This window comes from Labeo rohita, chromosome 13, assembly GCF_022985175.1.
Source record: "Labeo rohita strain BAU-BD-2019 chromosome 13, IGBB_LRoh.1.0, whole genome shotgun sequence".
Taxonomy (NCBI): domain Eukaryota; kingdom Metazoa; phylum Chordata; class Actinopteri; order Cypriniformes; family Cyprinidae; genus Labeo; species Labeo rohita.
In genome coordinates, this window is record NC_066881.1 from 10668350 (window position 1) to 10691727 (window position 23378).

At 33.7% G+C, this 23378-nt stretch overlaps 1 protein-coding gene across 2 annotated transcripts in view; it reads right to left on the reverse strand.

The window, feature by feature from the left end:
* marchf8 (membrane-associated ring finger (C3HC4) 8) overlaps positions 1-23378 on the reverse strand; it is a 137468-nt gene that overhangs the window by 95486 nt on the left and 18604 nt on the right. For both annotated transcript variants that reach the window (XM_051125725.1, XM_051125724.1), the window contains exon 2: positions 14154-14335. In XM_051125725.1, the coding sequence (XP_050981682.1) occupies positions 14154-14249 (96 nt within the window). In that variant the 5' untranslated portion in view covers positions 14250-14335. The remainder of the gene's footprint in view (positions 1-14153; positions 14336-23378) is intronic.

Consider the following 23378-nt stretch of genomic DNA (forward strand, 5'->3'; position numbering starts at 1 on the left):
CTCAGCCCACGTCTTTAACCGCCACACCACCACGAAAATAAAGGGGGAAAAGAGCAATAATAAGAAAGCAAGAAGGAGCGAGACACCAGCAATGCAGCAACTCACCTACAGAATGATGGACAACACAGACGAGTCATGCTGACAACAATATTGGTATTTTCACAGTTCATTTCTCAAGGATGCCTGGGCGAAATATAGAGGGTACAATGCACATGTGGTTTATTTCAGAAACCTCTGCTGTCTGACTGTCTCAGTGATGTCATCAAGCTCGAACGGGCCTGACAACGCAGACGAAACCGACGCTTGTGATTTTGCGTGACTGACAGTTCTTCTTCATGGCTGCTTTTTAGACATGATGAAAACTATTTGGCATCTCCTCACAAAATTCTCACTTTCAGTGTTGCAAGACTTGCACCAGATGCAGTCCGAAAGGCAAAACTACCACTTCCGTAATAAACCTTAACGCAGCGTATATTTTAAGTCATTTTGTTGCGTTAATTAACTGCCAAAAGGCCTGGATAAAGCTACACTTCACTACAAGTTAATTATATTTTGCAGCATTAGAAATCTCAAGTGATTATATTGGGAACAAGAGGGTGTGCAAAACTAAACATGAAGCAAAGACTTTATTTTCCAACCCTGGCTGTAAATCAATGACAATCTAAATTAATGTGTTGCGCATAAATTTTACCAAATGTCTTAAAAAATATGAGCAAATCGGCAACAAAAAATAATGACTATATCCAAAGCACAACATTTCATTGAAGGAATCTAATGTTGGCTGCCTACTTTCTTTTCCAAAACTTCCAAAACTGAAAAAAATGATGGATGATGCAAGAGAAATGCTCTCTTGCCTCCCCTGAGCCCACTGAGTTTTAACAGACATGAGAGGGGGCAATGATTGGATATGACTGGTTATGATCGGCTGTGATTGGTTCATGCTCTAAATCCCGCCTCTTGTGTTTGTGCACGTTCTGCGTTCACAAATCAGTCTGAATGAACAATAGAATGGCGTTAATGGGAAGACTAATTAAAAAAAGCAATTAAACAACTCACATACTTAGATACTCACATACTTAAGACTTGAAATGGCATGAAAACATGATCTGTTGGAGTTTTTAATGAGTGATCAGCTTGGTGAAATTTTATGGTAAATCTCATTTCGGTGATCAATATTTATTAAGCTTTGATGATTGATTATCCGAAAAATTCTAAACTATTAAAAAGAAAAATAACATAAGTTCACAAATAAAATATATTGTTTAAATTGTTACTGCCTTGAGTTACTTTGGAATAAATGTAAAATGACTAACTTGATGAGATTCATTCTTGGCTTATATAAACAGAATATTGATTACATTGTTAACGTACAAAATATAAAATAGATTTTGTTTATTTTTCTGATAGTGTAAGTATGTTTATTTGAAGGAGAAGCTCATTTCTGGAACAAAGATTTACAGATAACTTACTCACCGCTTGTCATCCAAGGTGTTCGTGTCTTTCTTTCTTCAGTCGATAAGAAATTATGTTTCTTGAGGAAAAAAAAAATCATGAATTATCTCCATATAGTGGACTTTAATGGTGCCCCCAAGTTTGAACTTCCAAAATGCAGTTTAAATGCAGCTTCAAACAATCCCAGCCGAGGAAGAAGGGTCTTATCTAGCAAAACAATTGGTCATTTTCGAAACAAATTGACAATTTATATACTTTTTAACCTCAAACACTCATCTTGTCTAAGTCTGCATGAACTTTTTTTCTGGTTCAATACGATCAATACAGTTAAACTCCCATCTCATTTTCTTCCCCAATTTTAAAATCGTCCTACATTGCTTCAGAAGTACTGATCCAGTGTTTACAAATTTAACATGCAAAGAAGATCAAACGCCCTTTACAAAAAAAAGGTAAAACAGCAATATAGGACAATTTGGATGTTGAAGATGGGTGTTTTTTGACATATCCTAACTGTATTTACCCGGATTACACAGACTACGCATGTGCATCGCAGAGCTAGACAAGACGAGCATTTGACGTTAAAAAGTATATAATTGTAAATGTGAAGCTGGATTTAAACTGAATTTTGTACATTCAAACTCGTGGACACCATAGAAGTCCACTATATGGAGAGAAATCCTGAAATGTTTTCCTCAAGAAACAATTTATCGACTGAAGAAAGAAAGACATGAACATCTTGGATGGCAATGGGGTGAGTAAATTATCTGTAAATTTTGGTTCAGGTAGTGAACTTCTCCTTTATCCAAGAAAATGTGACTGGGACATGAATTTACATTTAATTAAAAAAATATAAATAAACACCACCACACACCAATGGTACAACGTAGGGCGATAATGCCTACATTGGGCCTTCCAAATCGGTTTCAGTTTGGTTAGCTCACCAGGTTTTGGACCAGAGCCTAACTGTGCACTTAGCTCACATTTGGTTCCATGAAGTCTAGTTTAATTTTCTAATGAACACACAGGCCATCATCTAAATCACTGAATATAATTAGCACGCCAAATGTGCTTTCATCCTCCCACAGTAGTTTACATAGTTCAAATGCTCCCTAGGTTTAGAAAATATTCTGTAAGCACTGCCTCCACCTGTTGCCATCTAAGGCAGCATGTGTGTGTAGCGTCTGAAGGTTTCCCCCAGAGGCCGTGCTGAAAGTGGGAGAATTTTTTTGACATTTTCTGAAGAATGTAAACTATGTGGGCCAGAGGCTTTCCCTCAGCCAAGATGGAGCCCTGCAGCAGTGTGCGTTCAGCTTGTCAGTTTCTGTCAGAGCTCCTCACAAGCATGAGGACTTCCTCAAAACGACAAGAAGGAGCTCACAATCTGTTGCTGGGAAATGAGAAGTGGGTCATCTTAGATTACAATAATCTTAATCTCTCAAGACAAATCAAGTGGAGGCAGGAATAGTACAGCAGAGTGGGATGTGTGGTAAAATCAATCGTTTTTGTTTCATTGTTGTTTTATTTTTCATTCAAAGTACATGGTCAAAAATAAACACATTTTTAATCAGTGTACACTGATAAAGCATGAAAAAGTCTTTGACTTATGGAAATGCAGGTTCAATTCAGTCTGTATCTTTCCCAAACCCATTCCCAGTCTCTCCTATCAACAGTTCCATATAAATTTTTATTTATTTATTTTTTACTTTTTTATATACTTTATGCATGAGAACCAAAAAGGTTTGTTCTCACGTCAAGCAAATATGCTTCTTTTACCATATTTGGTGTGCTCCGTGTATGCGTGTTGATCAGTGTTTATGTGCAACTAAAAGCCTATATTAATTATATTCATTCTACAGCAATCATGTCTCTTTAAAAGACTTGGATTAAGAGTTCTAATTCATATGGATAAATCTGCTGTCTATGCAGGGTCGGAAAGCTATGGAAGCTCATTTCCACCACTGTATAAAAAAGAAATAAAAAGGTAATTGCAACTGCTTATCTCGCAGTTCTAACAAATGCAAATTTGTATCCCACAATTCTGACCTTCTTTTTGCAATTGTGAGTTTGTATCTCACACTTCGGATTTTATTCTCACAATTGTGAGTTCGCATCTCGCAATTCTGAGTTTTTTTTGCAATTGCTAGTTTGCATTTCGCACTTCTGATTTTATTCTCACAATTGTCTCACAGCTCTGCTGTCTGTGCAGGGTCAAAGGGAAGCCCCTATGGAAGCCCATTTCCGCCACTGAATAAAAAAAAAAAAAAAAATGTAATTGCGACTTTTTATCTCGCAGTTCTGACTTTTTTTCTCAGAATTGCAAATTTATGTGAGCATTGTGAGATATTATTTCTTAGAATTGCGAGTTTAAGATACAATTGTGAGAAATAAAGTCAAAATTGCGATTTCGAGTTATAAAGTCAGTTTTGCAAGATAAAAACTTGCACTTCTGATTTTTTCTCACAATTCGAAGTTTGCATCTCGCAATTCTGACTTTCTTTGCAATTGCCAGTTTGTATTTCACTTCTGATTTTATTCTCACAACTGTCTCAAACCTCTGCTGTCTTTGTATCTTGCAGGGACTTCTTTCAGCATTTCAAAAATTAAAAAGTAATTGCAACACAATTCTGACTTTTTGCAGTTGCCAGTTTGCCCATTTTATTCTCACAACTGTCTCAAACTGAATAAAAAAATAAATAAAAATGTAATTGCGACTTTTTATCTCGCAGTTCTGAGTTTTTTTTCTCAGAATTGCAAATTTATGTGAGAATTGCGAGTTTAAGTTACAATTGTGAAAAATAAAGTCAGAATTGCGAAATATAAATTTGCAATTTTGAGTTATAAAGTCAGATTTGCAAGATAAAAACTCACAACTCTGACTTTTTCTCCCAATTGCGAATTTGTATCTCGCACTTCTGATTTTTTCCCCTCAAAATTTTCTCACAATTGCAAGTTTGCATCTCGCAATTCTGACTTTCTTTGCAATTGCACTTCTGATTTTATTCTCACAATTGTATGTATCTCGCAACTGCCTTTTTTCGTAATTGTGAGTTTGTATCTTGCAATTCTTCTATCAGCATTTCAAAAATGAAAAGACTTTTTTTTTGCAATTGTGAGTTTACATCTCGCAATTCTGACTTTTTTCCTCAGAATGGTGGGATATAAACTTGCAATTGCATGTTATATAGTCCAATTTTGAGTCAAAAAAAGACTATGTTCTCAGAATTGCTAGTTTATATCTTGCAATTCCGACTTTATTTTCTTAAAATTGCGACTTTAATTCTCAAAATTGTGTCTTTATATCTCAGTTTTGAGAAAAAAAGTCAACAAGTAAACTCGCAATTGCAAAAAAAGTCAGAATTGTGCATTGAATTTTTATTTTTGTGTCAACTAACCCTTTATTTTATGCAAATGAAATTAATATGTAATTATTTGAAATTAAATGCAAGTACAAGAAATATGAGATTTAACATCATTTGCGAGTACATATTTCAGAAATCAATATTCACTTATGTATGTGCATTGATCAGTGTTGTAAATATAAGTCTAAAAATTAAATCAGCTTAATGATACACTCACCTGAAGATCTGTTAAGTCTATGAAAAGATACTCTGCTTTATCCATGTTGTTCCTCTATGTTGTCAGATTTGCCCGTTTCGCATCAGTTTGGGTAAACTTTGGTGAACTTCAGAACAGCAGCCTATCAAGTACCGAAATGAGCAAAATCATGATATTGTAACATTTGAAATATAATATATACTTCCCCTGAAAGTTCCAGCCCAAGAAGTTACAGTGCCTGTGTATTTCCTATACGTCATCAATAAAGTTCTCTTATTTAGGTGTGCTTCGTTATACTTTGAAACCTCAAACTAAACTGGCATTAGGCAGATATTTATTAAAGGAGAAAATAAGCATTCCACTGAAGCATGCAGTCCGCTAAATGCAAAAGAAACTTCCAGATTTGACAGTTTACTCCGAAGCAGCATTAAAGACCACACTCTGAGTTATGCTGATATCACGGCAAATGTCAAACACTGACACAAACAAGTTGCTCTGGCAATCACATGGCACCTTGGTCTCTCTCTAGGAGATTAGAGTGTTGACGAAGCTTAAAAGCGTCCTACAAAGATAGCGCTGGCATTAAAATCCTGTCGCTCCTCAGTAAACATTTCCCCTGAAGCGTCCTGGTGGCTTCACGTTATTTTACAGAGCTGCGAGGCTCTTATCTTTATTAGCATATTATTAACATCCAAAAAGCCCAAAGCAGAGCATTCTAGGGAAGACAGATTTGGACAATATGGCCGTGTTAATGTTTGGCCAGTCTCCCTGCCCTCCGGGTTACGAAGCGCCTTTTTAAAATATAGAGACTTACGAAACAGGCGAATTTACATTTTTCACAGATAAATACAGTTGTTTGTATTTATGCCAAAGTGGCAGTTCAATTTCTGCCTCCTTCTGTTCGCGTCTGTCAGTTCGCACAAGGCTCATTCTCCCTGCATTATTTGAGAGATTACTGCGCACGGCAGCTGCTCATGAAAGCTTCATGCTGTACGACAAACAGCTTCCAAGAAATAGTTGTGTCCAGAGGTCAGCGTTTGATCACAAAGCTCGAAACAGCTCCACGCTTTCAGATCGTTTTCACACAGCCCTCCTGCTGAGGCGCTATCGTGATACGATGATGGTGTCCAGGGGTAATATCATGGTACTTTGAAATACTATGCAATGCAACTGAATGAAATTCATACACGTGATGGTACTGTACACTGTACTCGGAGGCGTTTCAAAGAATACTATGGTATTAGTATGGTTCACAGACAGAAAAAGTGTTGAAGAAATGCTGTACTTTAGGCCCTATGATTTCGGAGATGTGGAAAACGTGAACGGAATCGCTGAATCCGGTCATAAAAATGGAATTTAATATATAACGTCATTAAAAATGTCATGGGATTTGCCAAATTTTAGATTAATAAATCGAAAATAGGTCAGTACACTTAAATCATAATGTGATATGGACTAGTGTCTGTGAATATTACACCGCAAAAATACTATTTAAATACGAATCCCGCATGTTCTGCGTCTCTCTGCGTGAATAAATGCTGAAGTGTGCGTGACGCTCTCTGTTTTCAGCCTCAATATATTAGTACATGAACACAAGAACATAATCTGAGAGTCAAGCTCATTTTACTGTTTCTTTGGAGAAAAAACTATGGTCATATTATAAACAAACAGAAACTTTAAGGTCTTCAGAGCAACCTGTCAAAATAAAAGTTCAGTTTAATTTGAAGAAACTGTGACAGAAATATATTACTTAATATATAATGATACTACTACTACTACTACTATAATAATAATACAATTATTGTTAAATCATCATTTTTAAGGAGTGTTGACCAGAAAAATATTAATTTATTTACCAGAAAAAATTAAATACACGCAGTATTTCTGAAAAAAAAGAAATAAACAAAATAATAATAAACTATTAACTTTTATACAAATCTATTAATTAGAGATGCTTTTGATGATTAAAATTTAATGAAACCATTCAAATGAAATCCAGAAAATTAATGGAAACAGAATTTTATAAAAAATAAAACAATTCGACAAAAGAAATAAAACATATTTCATAGGGTCTTCAAAATGTAATTTTTGTTAAACTTTTAATAAATTGCTGTTGAAGTGTCAAAGTTTCATGATTTCAAATAATTAGACATGGTTTTTGGATTATAATGTTTTCATTTAACCATTAAAACTGAGTTTAATAAAATTAAAACAGAAAAAATTGGTATCCAGAAAACTTTCAACCAAAAAAAAAAAAAACAACAACCTGGAATTTGGAAAACAAAATAAAACACAATTTGGGAAAAATAAAACAGTTTTCATAGGGCCCTATGTTCTTTTAAACTTTATATTCATCAAAGAATCCTGAAAAAATATATCAGGGTTTTCACAAATAATAATAAGCAGCACAACCGTTTTTAACATTGATAATAATAAAAAATGTGCCATGAGATCTTGTGACACTGAATACTATAATACTCTGAAAATGCAGCTTTTTCATTACAGGAATAAATTACATTTTAATATATATTACAACAGAAAACAGTTTATTCAGATTGCAAAAATATTTCAGAATATTACTGTTTTACTGTATTTTTGACCAAACTATTGCAGCCTTGGTAAGCATAAGAGGTTTATTTCAAAAACATTAAAACACCTTACCAACCTCAAACTTTTAAATGTCAGTTTTTCTTCATCAGATAAATAAAAATAATATTTTACACCATTGCCTAATACAGTTTTAAACCTGAATGGCTTTCTTTATTCTGTTGTGTATCTGTTTTTCTAAGCAAATTTCACCTTTTTATATTTATTATACTCATTTTAATGTTTTTATGTGCTTTTTAATTTTTTATTTGCTTTTGATAAATCTTTAAAAAATAAAATATATTGAGTATATTAAGTTAAATACTTTGCTATTTTTTTTTTTTTTGTATATATTTTTGCACTATGATAATGTAAACTGGGGGAATATGCTCAATTATCATAAAAAGTAATGTTATAAATAAAATATTTCTGTTTAGCTTTATTTACTTCTTCTTTCAGTTTACATTTTAATAATTTAAGTACTTTAACACTCACATTTAAGGTTTTCTAATTTTCTCATTTCAAATTTTAGTTTTTCATCTAATATTTTTATTTATTTTATTTTATTTTATTATTTTTTATTATTATTATTTAAATGCCCAAAAATGACTTTAATAGTTTCAATAGTTTCAGTTAAGAATACAAATATATAATATAAGTGTAGTATATTTTATTTACTTATTTGTATTTGTATTTTTTTTTTTAAATAATTTTAATAAATTGAAGGTGGTACAACAAAATAATGCTATTATAAATAAATACTTTACCATTTATTTTTTATTTTTTATATTTTTTTGCACTATGATAATATAAATGGGGGAAATGTGCTTAACTGCTGTGAAAGTAATGTTATTAATAAAATATTTCTATTTAGCATGATGATAGTATGATGATTTTTTGGCCTTGTTATTGATCATTTGTGAGTGAAATTTGCCTTTTAGTATGGGTAACCAAAGTTTGAGTCTTGCTGTCTATTGATAAAGGTAGCAAAAAGTCTGTAGATTCAATCTGGGCCTATTAATAGTGTATGAGTGGCATTGGGATACACTGCTGCCTCAATGTTATTCATTTTAAAAACACAGTGATGAATTTTGCCAGTCACAGACACGATTATCATTCAAAAGATCAACATGACACTGATGTGAGCGTGTCATGTTTGTAGCAGCAAAACAAAACAAAGAAATAACAGCGTGTTATGTACCTGATAGTTCTGACACTTGTTCATTTCAGATCATTCAATAGCACTGCATCCGCAATGGCAGCTGGCGCTGAATCTAAAGCAGTGGGAATGAGGGTTTCTTTCCACTGAGACACAGAGGAGGAGTTGTCTGCAACAGGCAGATGGGCTGTGCTTTCTTTGCCTAATGGCGATACGCCCCCCGGCTGATCTGTATGCTGAGCGAGAGGTAAACGATACTGTGACTGGTGCCAACTTCTCAGTCTGTACCAAACACAGGCTCTAGGTATTAAGAGCGAAGATTTGTCTCTCTAGACTACAGAAATTCAGCGTCGAGCTTGATTATAGCAAAGTATTAATGAGGGAAGGGCAACATAATCGTTTATACCAGGCATGAAATGTAAGAAAAATGCCCTCAAAGCTCAAAGCGTTTGCACATAAAAGCGTCATACTAAACGCAGCACAATCCACTGATGGAGCTTTGAAGAATTGCGGTCATTAAATTCCTGCAGTGTTTCATTATCGTGTCTCAGTGACTAATATTCATGGCCCATCACCCATCTCTATGCATCTGATCAATCAACATCAATCAAAAGAGCCTCATAAACTACACTGAGTGCCATCACTGATGTAGGGTGAGTCTCACGAAGCCTGTCAAGAACATCACCATTATATCTGAGCACCAGTTCAAAAGAAATTACATTTTGCATAAAGAGAATGAAACCAGTTTTGCATTATGATATTGCCTTCATGGCAATTAAGCACATTTCCCTAGTTTATATTATTATATTGCAAACAAATACTTCATTTAATTTTTTCAAATTGTAACAATACATAAATAAATGAATAAAAAGATATAAAATTGTAACATTCTTTAATATGTTTAAATAAAATATACACACACACACATACACATATATTCTTAACTATAATTATTAAAAACATTTTTTGGTCATTTAAATAAAGAAATAAAAGAAATAAAATTAAATAAAATTAAATTTAAAATTAAATTTAAATTAAATTAAATTAAATTAAATTAAATTAAATTAAATTAAATTAAATTAAATTAAAATATTAGATGAAAAACTAAAGTTAAAAATTACAGCATTAGAAAGATTAGATATGTGTAAGTTAAAGTACTTGAATTATTAAAACTAATACTGAAATAAAAGTAAATTAAAGCTAAATATACTATACTTATTACTTATTATATATTATATATTATATATTATATATTATATATTATATATTTGTATTCTTAACTGACACATTGAAACAATTAAAGCCATTTTTTGGGCATTTAAATAAAATTTAAAAAAAAATGTTAGATGAAAAACTAAAATTTGAAATTAGAATTAGAAAACTTAAATGTGAGTGTTAAGTACTTAAATTATTAAAACTTAAACTGAAAGAAAAGTAAATTAAAGCTAAATAGAAATATTTTATTAATAACATTACTTTCACAACAGTTAAGCACATTTCCCCCGTTTATATTATCATAGTGCAAAAAAATATAAAAAATAAAAAATAAATGGTAAAGTATTTATTTATAATAGCATTATTTTGTTGTACCACCTTCAATTTATTAAAATTATTTAAAAAAAAAAAATACAAATAAGTAAATAAAAAATAAATGTATAAAAATATACTACACTTATATTATATATTTGTATTCTTAACTGAAACTATTGAAACTATTAAAGCCATTTTTGGGCATTTAAATAATAATAAAAAAAATAATAAAATAAAATAAAATAAAATAAAATAAATAAAAATATTAGATGAAAAACTAAAATTTGAAATGAGAAAATTAGAAAACTTAAATGTGAGTGTTAAAGTACTTAAATTATTAAAACGTAAACTGAAAGAAAAATAAATAAAGCTAAACAGAAATATTTTATTTATAACATTACTTTTTATGATAATTGAGCATATCCCCCCAGTTTACATTATCATAGTGCAAAAATATATACATAAAAAATAAAAAAATAAATAGCAAAGTATTTAACTCAATATACTCAATATATTTTATTTTTTAAAGATTTATCAAAAGCAAATAAAAAATTAAAAAGCACATAAAAACATTAAAATGAGCATAATAAATATAAAAAGGTAATTCAAATTATTAATAAATACTATAATAGTATATAAATAATTACTAAAATAACACATACACATTTAATATTATACAATATATATATATATATATATATATATATATATATATATATATAGTATATAATCTCCGTACAGAAATAAGGATTGGATTATTATATATATGGATAATTGTTTATAATATAATAATAGTATAATTATATAATAAATATTGCAAATACTAGGGATATATTAGGGAACAATTTGACCTGCACATGTTCGTCGTGAGATTCACCCATAATGGACTTCTCTGCATCACCTGCCTATATAGCTCTAGTCCACAGCTCCATAGTTACAAAAATAAATAAATAAAAAAATCACTTCTGGGCAACACACTGCCACTGCCAGTCAGGCAGAAACTTGTGAAGTTCCTGTCATAAAAATAGAGACAGCAAATAAAACCTGAACAGATCAAACTGACAGACAGCCAAGCCCATCTACGATGACTATCGGTAACTCCACAGTGAGCTTGATACACAAACCACTATACCTAGACAAACGCAGAGTACACAAGACCACAATTCTATTAAAAAAAATAATCAAAATGCCTCTAGGTCAGACGCAGCTGCCAAACAGTAGAAATGTAAACATACACAGACTTTGATTAAAAGTGATTCATAAAAAACAGTCTGGGAACGATGACTGACATACCGACATTTACGATTTAACAGACTTCCTGCTACTTGAGTCACTTGAGGCCGTTTAGCCAAAGAAAAAAACAAAGAGGGAAAAAAAAACCAGCCTGTCTCCTGTTTCCTGCCCGACTCTGACAAACAAACAGCTGATGGGTTACCGGCCTCAGGCCCACCAGTGAAACAACACTCATTAGTGTCACCGTCCAGTCTTCCTTAAACACAGCGCCGGACTAGAAGAGGACGAAAGAGCACGACTAAAGAGCTGCTGGCACAGCTACACAAGCTGAAAACTGATGAGGATAAATATTAAGGTTCCTTTGGGCCCAAGTGTTTACGAATCAGAAAAAATACGCTTTCAGTTTTCAAACAGATGATAATAGCTTGGGTCACAAGGCTGGACACCATCTGACACCACAGCTTCCCCACCTCCGAAACACAGTTTCAACCATATCTCACTTCATATCCACAATATATGCATTTTGGGAAGAAAAGATATCTTTATATATCATGAGAAATACGTTTTTCATTCATATTCTGTAAATTCAGTACACTTCACTATCATTCAAAAGTTTAGTGTCAGTGAGATTTTTCCTTTTTTGAAGTAAATTTATACTTTTATTCATCAAGGACATATTATATTGATTAAAAGTGTCAGTAAAGACATTTATAATATTGCAAAAGATGTCAAATTAATGCTGTTCTTTTGAATTGTCCATTCATCTACAACATGAATGCATAGTTTTTTCCACAAAAATATAAAAAGTGGCATATAATATAATATAATATAATATAATATAATATAAATATAATATAATATAATATAATAGATTTCTGAAGGATCATGTGATACTGAAGACTGGAGTAATGATGCTGAAAATTCAGGAATTAATTACATTTTAAAATACTGTACATAAAAATAGAGAATTGTAATTTTGAATTATATTATTTTACTGTACTTCTAATCAAATAAATGCAGCCTCTGTAAGCATAAGAGACTTATTTTATAAAAAAAATAAATATCTATAAATAATAAATAATATAAATACAAATAAATAATAAATTTGAATAATACAGTAGTGTACAGTATGTTAACAAACTTCATTCCCAGTTCAAAAAGAGCTTTTATTGAAAATAAAACATCTTATTTTGAAATCTTGGCATTACTTCTTAACACCAGAACAACTAACGATACGTAAAATAATTTTAAAAAAATGACGATAAACACTAATAATTTAATAATTAATAACACTACTAATAACACGGTGAAATGTAATCTTTAGGATATCAAAAAAAAGCATTTTTACCCCTTTTACACTGGATATGATTATATTATGAAATAAAACTAAATTAAAGCCATTTAAAAATATTATATTTATATTAATATTTTTCAAAAGCTAATAAAATGACAAAAGCACAAATCGACTTTAAAATGAAAAATAAAAATATAAAAAAGCTCATTTAAAATATATAATAACACTATAATAGTATATAAATAATACTAAAATAACTAAATTAATTTTTACCCCTTTTAATCAAATTATAATTTTTTTACAATGTACACTGTTATATTATAATATAAATTAATTTATAGCATTTTAAAGCAACTTTATTTTTTACAAACAGCTTTATTTTTTGTTTATTTTAAACAGTGCCTTATACAATAAGCTTTGTGTTACACGTAAGCTTTGTGTTTCAAGAGCTAATAAAATATTTAAACTTAAATCAATATTGTGTGTCTAATTATTTACTTCAGGACTATGTACATCCAGCTGTTATCGCAAAATAAACTACTTCAGGATGAAGCAAGATCCATCCGCTTCTCGTCAAGGTCCTGATCACTCTATCGGAGTTTATTCTGCAATAAAAACCAGCTGGAAAGTACATTATCCCTTAATTATCGTCTTATCTGTATCAGCCAGAATTTACATTTCAGTGCATCCCTAGATAAAAAATGACAAAGAACAGTAATGAAAAATAGCACACGATAATTCATTCAAAATGAGAACAGGGATGTCCAATAAGAAGATAATAAAGAGCCATTTATGACCTCATGCTAAATAAGCGCAAAGAATTCTTAAAGGCACGGCGTCCCAAATAATTCCTAGGTTTGAGAGTTCTGTGATGCGGAAAACCACAAAGCCCACAGGCACCATGATATCAATCACACTTTGTTTTGTTTTATAGTTCTCCTCACAGTCATTCCTGTCTGCAACACTTACTGGAAACCAGCCCCCCCTCCAAAGCACCCAATCTTGTGAATGTGTGACTTCCTCTACTTCATCAACTTCCTTTATTGTAATCTGTGTCAGTAGTTTTGATATTTAGGAGTGTTCCACGAAAGCATATAATATCAACATTACTTGAGACTGAGTTCACAGAACAACTTCGGAACAAACAAGCAAATTTCGAGCTCAGACTGACGAATACGTGCGTACAAGGTTTGCCTCTAAAATCCTTTCCTGAGAGGGCAAACAAACGTTCAGAACTGTGAAAACAGGATGCCGTCTTTCAGTCGGAATGAGGATGAAGGTATGACAAGGGTCACAGATTAGAGTACCGCCTGTTTTTCTATGTCTATCAGGTGGAAGACAAACCTGTTTGTCCTTTTCCTTTGCCTTCCCGCTGCTGGACACCCGGGAGGAAGTGACATCACGAGGGATGACAGAGATTTGGTGCAATGGCATGTTCATCCCCGCAGTTCAGTGGAGCTCACACTCTCTGAAGCTGAAGCCTGTCCACCAGCACCGGCATGATGGAAAGAACCACTAATCCAAACCTGAATAGAAAATGCACACAAACATATCTTGTCAATCAACTGCTGTTAACCGCTTTCTGTAGATGGTAATAGTCTGGTGTTAACTGAACCGGGTAAACAACGCAGACTTTTGTGTATCTGTGCTGTAGGTGTGAAGAAATGAGTGTCTAATTTAAATACTCATACAACAGCAGGCATATTTCAACATATTTTTCAAAAAATATCTATCAATATCTACAAAATAAATAAATGCAATGGATGAATGAACAAATGAATAAAGCCCCTAAAAATAGCTGAGGTCAAAAGTATTCATACACCTTGTAGATTACCAAAATAAGAGGGATCATACAAAATGCATGTTATTTTTTATTTAGTACTGACCTGAATAAGATATTTCACATAAAAGATGTTTACATATAGTCCACAAGGTACAAAATAATAGTTGAATTTATAAAAATGACCCTGTTCAAAAGTTTACGTACACTTGATTCTTAATACTTTGTTGTTATTGAATGATCCACAGCTGGTTTTCCTGTTTTGTGATAGTTGTTCATGAGTCACTTGTTTGTCCTTAACTGCCTGCTGTTCTTCAGAAAAATCATTCAGGTCCAACAAATTCTTTGTTTTTTCAGCATTTTTGCATATTTGAGCCCTTCTCAACGACTGGATGATTTTGAGATTCATCTTTTCACAGTGAGGATACAGCACTTAAAACAACGCATTAAGTGCCAGGGGGTGAAAACTTTTTGAATTTGAAGATCAGGGTAAATTTAACTTATTTTGTCTTCTGGGAAACATGCAAGTATCTTTTGTCGCTTCTGAAAGGCAGTACTAAATGAAAAAAAAATATGATATTTAGGCAAAATAAGAAAGAGGTACACATCTTCAATCTGTTCAAAAGTTTTCACCTCTGGATCCTAATGCTTGTTTTTCCTTCTGGAGCATCACTAAGCATTTGAACCTTCTGTAATAGTTGCATATGAGTCCCTCAGTTGTCCTTACAACAACATACAATCATTGTTGGAAAGGGTTCAAATACACAAAAATGCTAAAAAAAAAAAAAAAAAAAAATGTGGGAGCTGAAGGACTTTCTGAAGAACAGCAAGGGTCATTCAGAGCTGTGGGTCACTCAGGTAACAATACTGTTAAAAATCAAGTGTATGTAAACTTTTGAACTGGGTCATTTTTATAAATTCAATTATTATTTTCTCTTGTGGACTATATGTAAACATCTTTTTTGTGAAATATCTTATTCAGGTCAGTACTAAATAATAAAAAATAACATTAATTTTGTACGACCCCTCTTATTTTGCCAAACTAACATTTAGCAGATTCTGTAAACTTTAAATAAACCATTAATAAAATCCTTAACTCCTGTATGAACTTGCCAGATCAAGTGCTTTCAGTTTTTTGTGAAATAAACATCAGATGGTAAATGGAATGAAATAACAGGAAGATGAGAATGTTTTTCCAAGTCTAACCCAAATGCTAAAATCTGGTTAACAAGAATTTTGTTTTAAGTCCAACATGGATGTTGATCAGGAAAACATCTCACATGGTGAAATCACGGTAAGTATTCGCGAACACTGCTGCATATTAATTGAACAACAAAAACATCAAGTCTCATGCAGCGAGTGAGGAAATGAGAAGCAGCAGTAAAAGTTGAATCACCAATTACAAACCAACTCCCATATTTTCCATAATGAAAAGCATTCTTTGAAGGAGAACAAAGAGCTCATGCCACGCTGAGACAACGCAAAATCTGCTTACAAATAGTCCGTTCAACTTCTACCACCATCTGCTGCGACCATAACAGCAATTAAAATTCCCTCCATTTTGTGACCATGCCAACGGCCTTGTTGTGTGTAAGACTTTGCGTCTAGAATTGCCACAGTGACCACCGGCATCAGACTAAATCCACCAGTTTTACACTAGCAGGCCGATATGCACTGTGCAAATGGCTTGTTTAATGGACACACAAAAGTGCAGAATGACAAACTGTTGGACACTAAACACTGAAGTAGAACAGTATCGACAATACTGAATATCTCACTGCTGTTTTAGACCAACATTACAGTCCAACAGTTTGAGAACACACTTTTTGTGAATATTTGTTTATTTGTACACACTGTTATCCTAACAGAAGTAGAATGGCAGTTTTTAAGCATATTTCATAAATAAACTGTATTCTGAAGCACAGTATAAAAAAACTTAAAATTAGATATTTGAAAAAAAAGAACTCTGATCAAAACACTTACAGATTCCTCCAAGTTATTGGGGTTAATCTAGCACCTGGTGCTAATTTCCTTAATTATATGAAAAACCTAATTTTACCGGCAGCATTTCATTTGCAAGATTGCGGGCTGCTCTGAGGTGACTGAAACCCTGCGTCAGGAGGTTGTCCAGATGAAAGCCAAAGGAATAAGCCTTTCAGCCACTGCACGAAAAAGTTGGTTGTTTCAAATCTGTGATTTCTCAAATATTGCATGTTTGCAATGATACTAATTCATTGAAGGCTCCCAAAAAGGCTGGTCATCTATGTAAGCCAAATGCATGAGAAGACAGGATAAATGCAGAGACTCTTAATGGGGAATCGGTTCAGCACTGCAGCTGGAATTGCTAGGCAGTTCAATGCTGAACATGGTAAGGAGCTGTCTCTGCATGTTTAAAAGTCGTCAGACTCAAAGTGCACACAGCAGTGACCAAACCTATCATCACCAGAAAGAATCAAGAGAGAATCAAGTTGTGTGCAGAGAGGAGAACTGGTCCAAAGTTCACTTTAGCTATGAAAGCAAGTTCAAGTGGGTCTGATGGGAAACAATGGGAATGACTGAAGCCCAAGTGCGTAAATAAGTCAGTGAAAGGTGGAGGAGGAAGTCCCACGGTTTGGGGGATGTTTACTGCAGACGGAGTCGGGCTTGTTATACAGATACATGTTATACAATGCAGAGTGTCCTGATCTAAACCCGATTGAAAATCTCTGTTAAATCCTTGGTGACAAAGTTATGGCTAAAAAACCCAAACTATGGGAAGAAGAGTGGATCAAGATCACACCAACACAGTGTGAGAAACTAGGCAACTGATGTGCTGAACTCATTCAAAACAAGGGCCTCTACACTTTCTACTAATTTCTGACAGCTGTAACCCTCAAAAATTTTAGTTGCAATCTTATTTTGTGCTACACTGATTACTGGTCTCTAATTTTGATCACTGTGTTTTCCACAACTTCAAGGTTTGTGTTGAAATGCCTTTTGGCATATATTAACATACATGTTAGTCGAACAGTGGTATACCTACAGCAAATATTCCTACGATAATTATCGCGCAATACGAATTTCCTCGATAAACGATAACAAGAGTTCGATAAATGTTCGATATAATGTTAATGTGGAACAAAAGAGCACTAGTCAAAGCGCACCACTCGGACCGTTTATCCGCTCGGATCAAAGTTCAAATGGCAGCACGGCGCGAACTCACTAAACAGCGCCAATGTGAAACGCTTGAATTCAGTTAAAAACACAAATGACTCGGTTTAAAGCCAGATAAAACAGCGCTGACAAACAGGAGAAACGCTATGCACAACGAGACAGTCAGAAGACTTTTTAATATAAAAATCGCTATCATTTCTCATAGATTGACTGTAGTAGCACTAACTGCACAGTGGTGTGGTGTCAGAAATGTGGGTATATTTGTGTCTAATTTTATTATGTTATTAATGTAGACATGTAATTTACTGAAGGAGTAGTAATGGAATATAATTACAGTATTTTTTGTGATTAAACTATAGCGTTTATGCATTTATACTAAATGTATTTAAACTACTGTTTTTCATACAAATACCTAGGAACCAAATTATATTTTTACCATGGTACTGAGGTGCTATATTTGTGGTTTTAACTCTTATTATCATGATCTATGGATGATACTATGGAAGAGCAATGGTTAATAAAAAACAACAACAACAAAAAAAGTCAGAATAATTAAATTTCACCATATAAAAATGAGGTTGCTACAATTTTTACAGATATTACTGATTTTGATAGTAAACATAAATCTACACCTGCATCCTAACTCAAGCTACTGTCAAATGTGTATTTCTAAGAGACAAAAAATATATTATTATTATTATTATTATTATTATTAATATTATTAGGTAACACAAACCTGTTTCTTGATTTGAAACAATAATACATTATTTGGTTTATTGTTAAGATATTTATTTTGTTATGGAAAAATGACTGGAAAAAGTGTGAAGAATTCAAAAAACATGTTTGTCATGTTCTAAAGAATATTTTAAAGCTACATTTAACCGTATGGTTTTTACAACTTTTACATTTTAAATCTGCCTTCAAACTTGGAAGAAATAAAAATTATTTTGTGATCATTTTTGGCCATATCGCCCAGCCCTACTTCAGATTAACAATATTTCAACCATCTTTAACAATATAGAAACACTCAAACAGAAGCATTTTCACTCGTGGAAACTAGTCTCGGATTTTGGATCCTACTGTACTCGCAACAGCTTGAAGTCATTTTCACATTTGGTTGTGCGATTATCAGTGAATGCATATGATGATCTAATATTATGATATTGTTATAATGGTCAACACATGGGGAGGAGCGAATGAAATCCTCCCTCTCTGGCATCAAAAGTGCCATTAATTCATAAGCTGCTCACAGAACAGCTGGTCAGTTTATACAGATCCAAAACTCACAGCAGGACAGTTATCTGAGCAGAAACCGCTCTACATGACTGATCAACAGCCCATGCTAATCACGCCGCATTAAAGCAGAGGCCATGTGACTGCAATCACTCATGTGCCACCGGATCAATAGGCTGAGGATAATTTTTAGCGCTCTAAAACAAAGGCAGCAGCATATGGTTTACTGCCAAGCACATGAAATGTGTGACGTGCTGATAATTCTACAGTATCCTGGTCCATGCTGCCATTTTTGTAGGTAGATTTCATGTCATGTCAGCAAGCCAGCTTAAGGCATATTCGGTGAACAATCAAAACACAAAAAAACATCCATCTCGTGGCTTTTGTTTCAGTGAAGCAGTGATGGGTGGGAAAGGAAGCTAGCGGTAAAATTCCTGTGCCACTACACTTTGAGATTTTCATGAAATCAGATGTCATAATAACAATATTAATCACGGTCTTGAGGCCTGTGGAGTGATGACTAATGCATGAGGTGTCTGCCAGTTCTTGATATAAAGGAGCAGTGCTAAGTGAAATGCCTCAGTGTAGTCAATCAAGGTGGAGGAGTTAAAAAAGGGCAGCAGACTGTCGATCTGAAGTGCCATGTACAGTATGTACTGTGTAAAGGTCGTATTTAACTACTCTTCTTACTATTATTGCTCATATCTAAGGTTAGGGATTTGAACAAACCCATAAACTTAAGGCATGTAACTTATCCTTAACATTCGCTACTGAAAGTAAGTGATACCTCAAATCATGTGGCTTGTTGAGTAAAGGATGATTTATGATTTTTGTCTGGGCAAAAAAATCCCACAGAGTCATAAAGGGACAGTTCATCCAAAAATGAAAATGACCCTATGATTTACTCACCCTCAAATCATCCTGACTTTCTTCTTTCAGACAAATACAATCGGCGTTATATTAAAAAAAGCCCTGGCTGAATGGGTGCTGAGATTTTGAAGCACAACAAAGTGCAACCATCCATCATAAAAAGTACTCCACACAGCTCCAGGGCTCCAAGTGAATCAATGCATTTGTGTAAGAAAAATATCCATACTTAAACTTTATTCTCTAGCTTCCATTAACCACTGGTTTTCCTTTGCTGTAGACAAAACTTGGTTCTCACGAGACTAGCATATTCTCACCGGAGCTTACGTCATCCACTGGAACGCCACTCTCTCGTGAACGTGCATACGACAGTTAGTGTTAGATTACAGTTTATAAAGCTGTAAACATGGAGTTTTTTCTTCAGAAGGCCTTTATTAACCCCCTGGAGCTATGTGGAACACTTTTTATAATAGACCAATTCAGTGTTTGCAAACAGTGATTATATTTTTGTGGGCGGAGCCTATCTGGTGTCAGAAAAAGACAGTTTTCAAGTGGCTGTCTATGAAAACAATGGAATAAAATAATTAAAGAAGGTAAATTTGAGTTTATATGTAAAAATTCTGACTTTATTCTTACAATTCCGAGATTATATCTCACAATTCCGATAATCAACTTGTTATTCTTTCTTAGTCTTTCTTACATTTTTGGCTTTCTTCTCCCCTCAGAATGGACAAACTTGCCATTGTTGAGTTAAATCGAGATATAAAGTCTGAAATACGAGATATGAACTTGCATTTGTGAGACAAGAGTCAGAACTGTGAGATAAAATAGGCAAATGTTACAGGTTTAAGCAGTGTAATGCTGTATCTGTAGGGCTAATACAATATTAACTGCATATGGGAATACTATGTAGACATATTGTTTAAATTAAATGTATGCTTTAAAAGTAGAGTAATCATATCAGGTTTCATCCATTAGTCTGTCCATTTAAACATCTGCGTTTAGCTTCAAATGGCATCTCTGATGACAGTATTCTATAAAAATTATTTGCATTCCGATTCTGACATCCAAAGGCAACACAATACATTTTATCACTCATTTTGTGGATTTTTTTCCATTTCACTCCACAGTGTTTTTCTGCCACTACAATGTATGCGTAGATGCAGGTGACGTAACTGTGACGTCTACTCCAAATTGGTCTATAGATGGATGCAGTTTATTAGACTTCAAAAACTCAACACCCATTCACTGCCATTTTTAAACTTGGAAGAGCCAAAACATTTTTAACATAACTCCAATTGTATTCATCTAAAAGAAGAAAGTCAGACACCTGGGATGGCTTGAGGGTGAGTGAATCATGGGGTAATTTTCATTTTTAAGTAAACTATCCCTTTGTGCATGTCTCACTCTGCGGTGCCTTTAAAAAAAAAAACATAAATTTAAGGGATTAGTTCACTTTCAGAACAAAAATTTACAGATAATTTACTTACCCCTTGTCGTCCAAGATGTTGATGTCATTCTTTTTTCAGTCGTAAAGAAATTAGGTTTGTTGAGGAAAACATTTCAGGATTTTTCTCCATGTAATAGATTTCTATGGTGCCCCCAAATTAGAATTTCCAAAATGCAGTTTAAATGCAGATTCTTTAATGTATTTCTGCAGTGATGTAGGGCGATTTTAAAGTTTGAGGAGAAAATGAGATGGGAGTTCACACAGAGCTAGACAAGATGAGCATTTGAGGTTAAAAAGTATATAAAACTGTAATAATTAAAAAAAAAAAAAAAAAAAAAAAAACGATCCTTTCGATAGATAAAACCCTTCTTCCTTGGCTGGGATCATTTAGAGCCCTTTGAAGCTGCATTTTCGAAGTTCAAATTTGAAATGAAAACATAATTACAAAAAACATAATTACTTTACGACTGAAGAAAGAAAAACATGAACATCTTGGATGACAAGGGGGTGAGTACATTACCTGTAAATTTTTGTTCTGGAAGTGAACTAATCCTTTAACATATAACGCTAAAGGAGCAACTACAGTCATCTAGAAAACATAAAATCGCAGAGACTTGAGACACTTTTTCACCATCAAGCCAAGCCTTTTTTGTTGCTTAACTGTTGGCCAGCCAAAGAGAGAAACTGGAATCCTGAAGGGCGATGTCACTAAACAAGTGTACAATTTCGTAATCAAGCTTCTCCTGAGCCAAGCTCAAGTGAAAATATAACTGTAACCATTTATTACCATTCTTATAACCATTTGGCCCAACAGACTAAAAGCGTCCATTAACAACGCCCTAGCAACCTAATAGCAATGCACTAAAACCCTAAGAACCCTTTAGTAACCACACAGTAACACTCCAGCATCTTGACAGCAAGTTTTGCAGACAAACATTGCCAATATTTTGTTCAGAAATGTTCAAAACTAGGAAACATGTCTCAGCCTGGCTGAAATGCCTCAAAGAGCATAAAAAATGTTGGCTTTTTTCATCCTTTTGGAGGTTTAAAGAGAAAAATTGTGATAAATGATCGAAGATAAATAATATACTCACATATTACGTCGTACACAGTGAAACAACTGCATTGAATTGGATTACAGAGCTCACACAGAAACTGACACAATGGATGAGAAAATTTGCTTCGGTTCAAATCAGTCACCAAGTTCAAGCTCATGACAGGAAGAATGGCTAAGAGGAACAGCAACGGATCCCTGCTGGCAGCATGTGATGAGGTGTACCGTATGCTACACGACTGCCACAAATACAGCTTTCACAGAGCCCAGAGCAGGGATTTTAGTCTTAAGGTGCATCACATTAGCAATACGAAGCACAGAAGTCACTTTCAAACCAAGCAGCTTTCTGCTGCAAATCTGTGTAACCAACTTGAAAAAACAGGAAAACCTGTGTGGAGAATTCTTTCAGCCTTGTGAAAAATATCCAATTGCATGGATTTCTATTGAAATGACTGCAGTTTGCCTGTGAAAAATCGCCAACACAGGCAGATTTCTAAAACATTTCAATTCTGTAAGAACAGAGGAGTCCACACCACAACTACAACGATACAGTTCTCTCTGTGAACAGTCCTTAACTCTCTGACAGTAAGAGAGAGTCACTGCACTGTGCACTGAACTGCTCAGGCTGGTAAATTACCCTGCTTCCACAAAGGATGATCCATCAATGAGCAGCTGCCGCTAGAAATGACACGAGATCGATACAGCAATGGATCTATCTAAGAGACGGGCCTGAGCCTGTGTGTTTCCCCTCCCCTGGAAAATCCTTCTGCTGGTCTCCTGTGTGAGAGATAGCACTGAGCGCCAAGACTCTAACCCAGATTTATTCATCCATGCGACTGTAAAGGTGACATAGTTAGATATTCCCTATAGATCTTCCTCTAGTCTGAAAACAGAAACCAGCTAAAGTTTCATATGTATGATCTATGTTTCCACTTAAGAAACTGTCAGTGCTGGGGAAGCTTGTTAAGTTACAAGATACTCTTCATTTAAGGGTAATCTTCAGTCAAGATAGCGTTTTTAAAAACGCAGTTA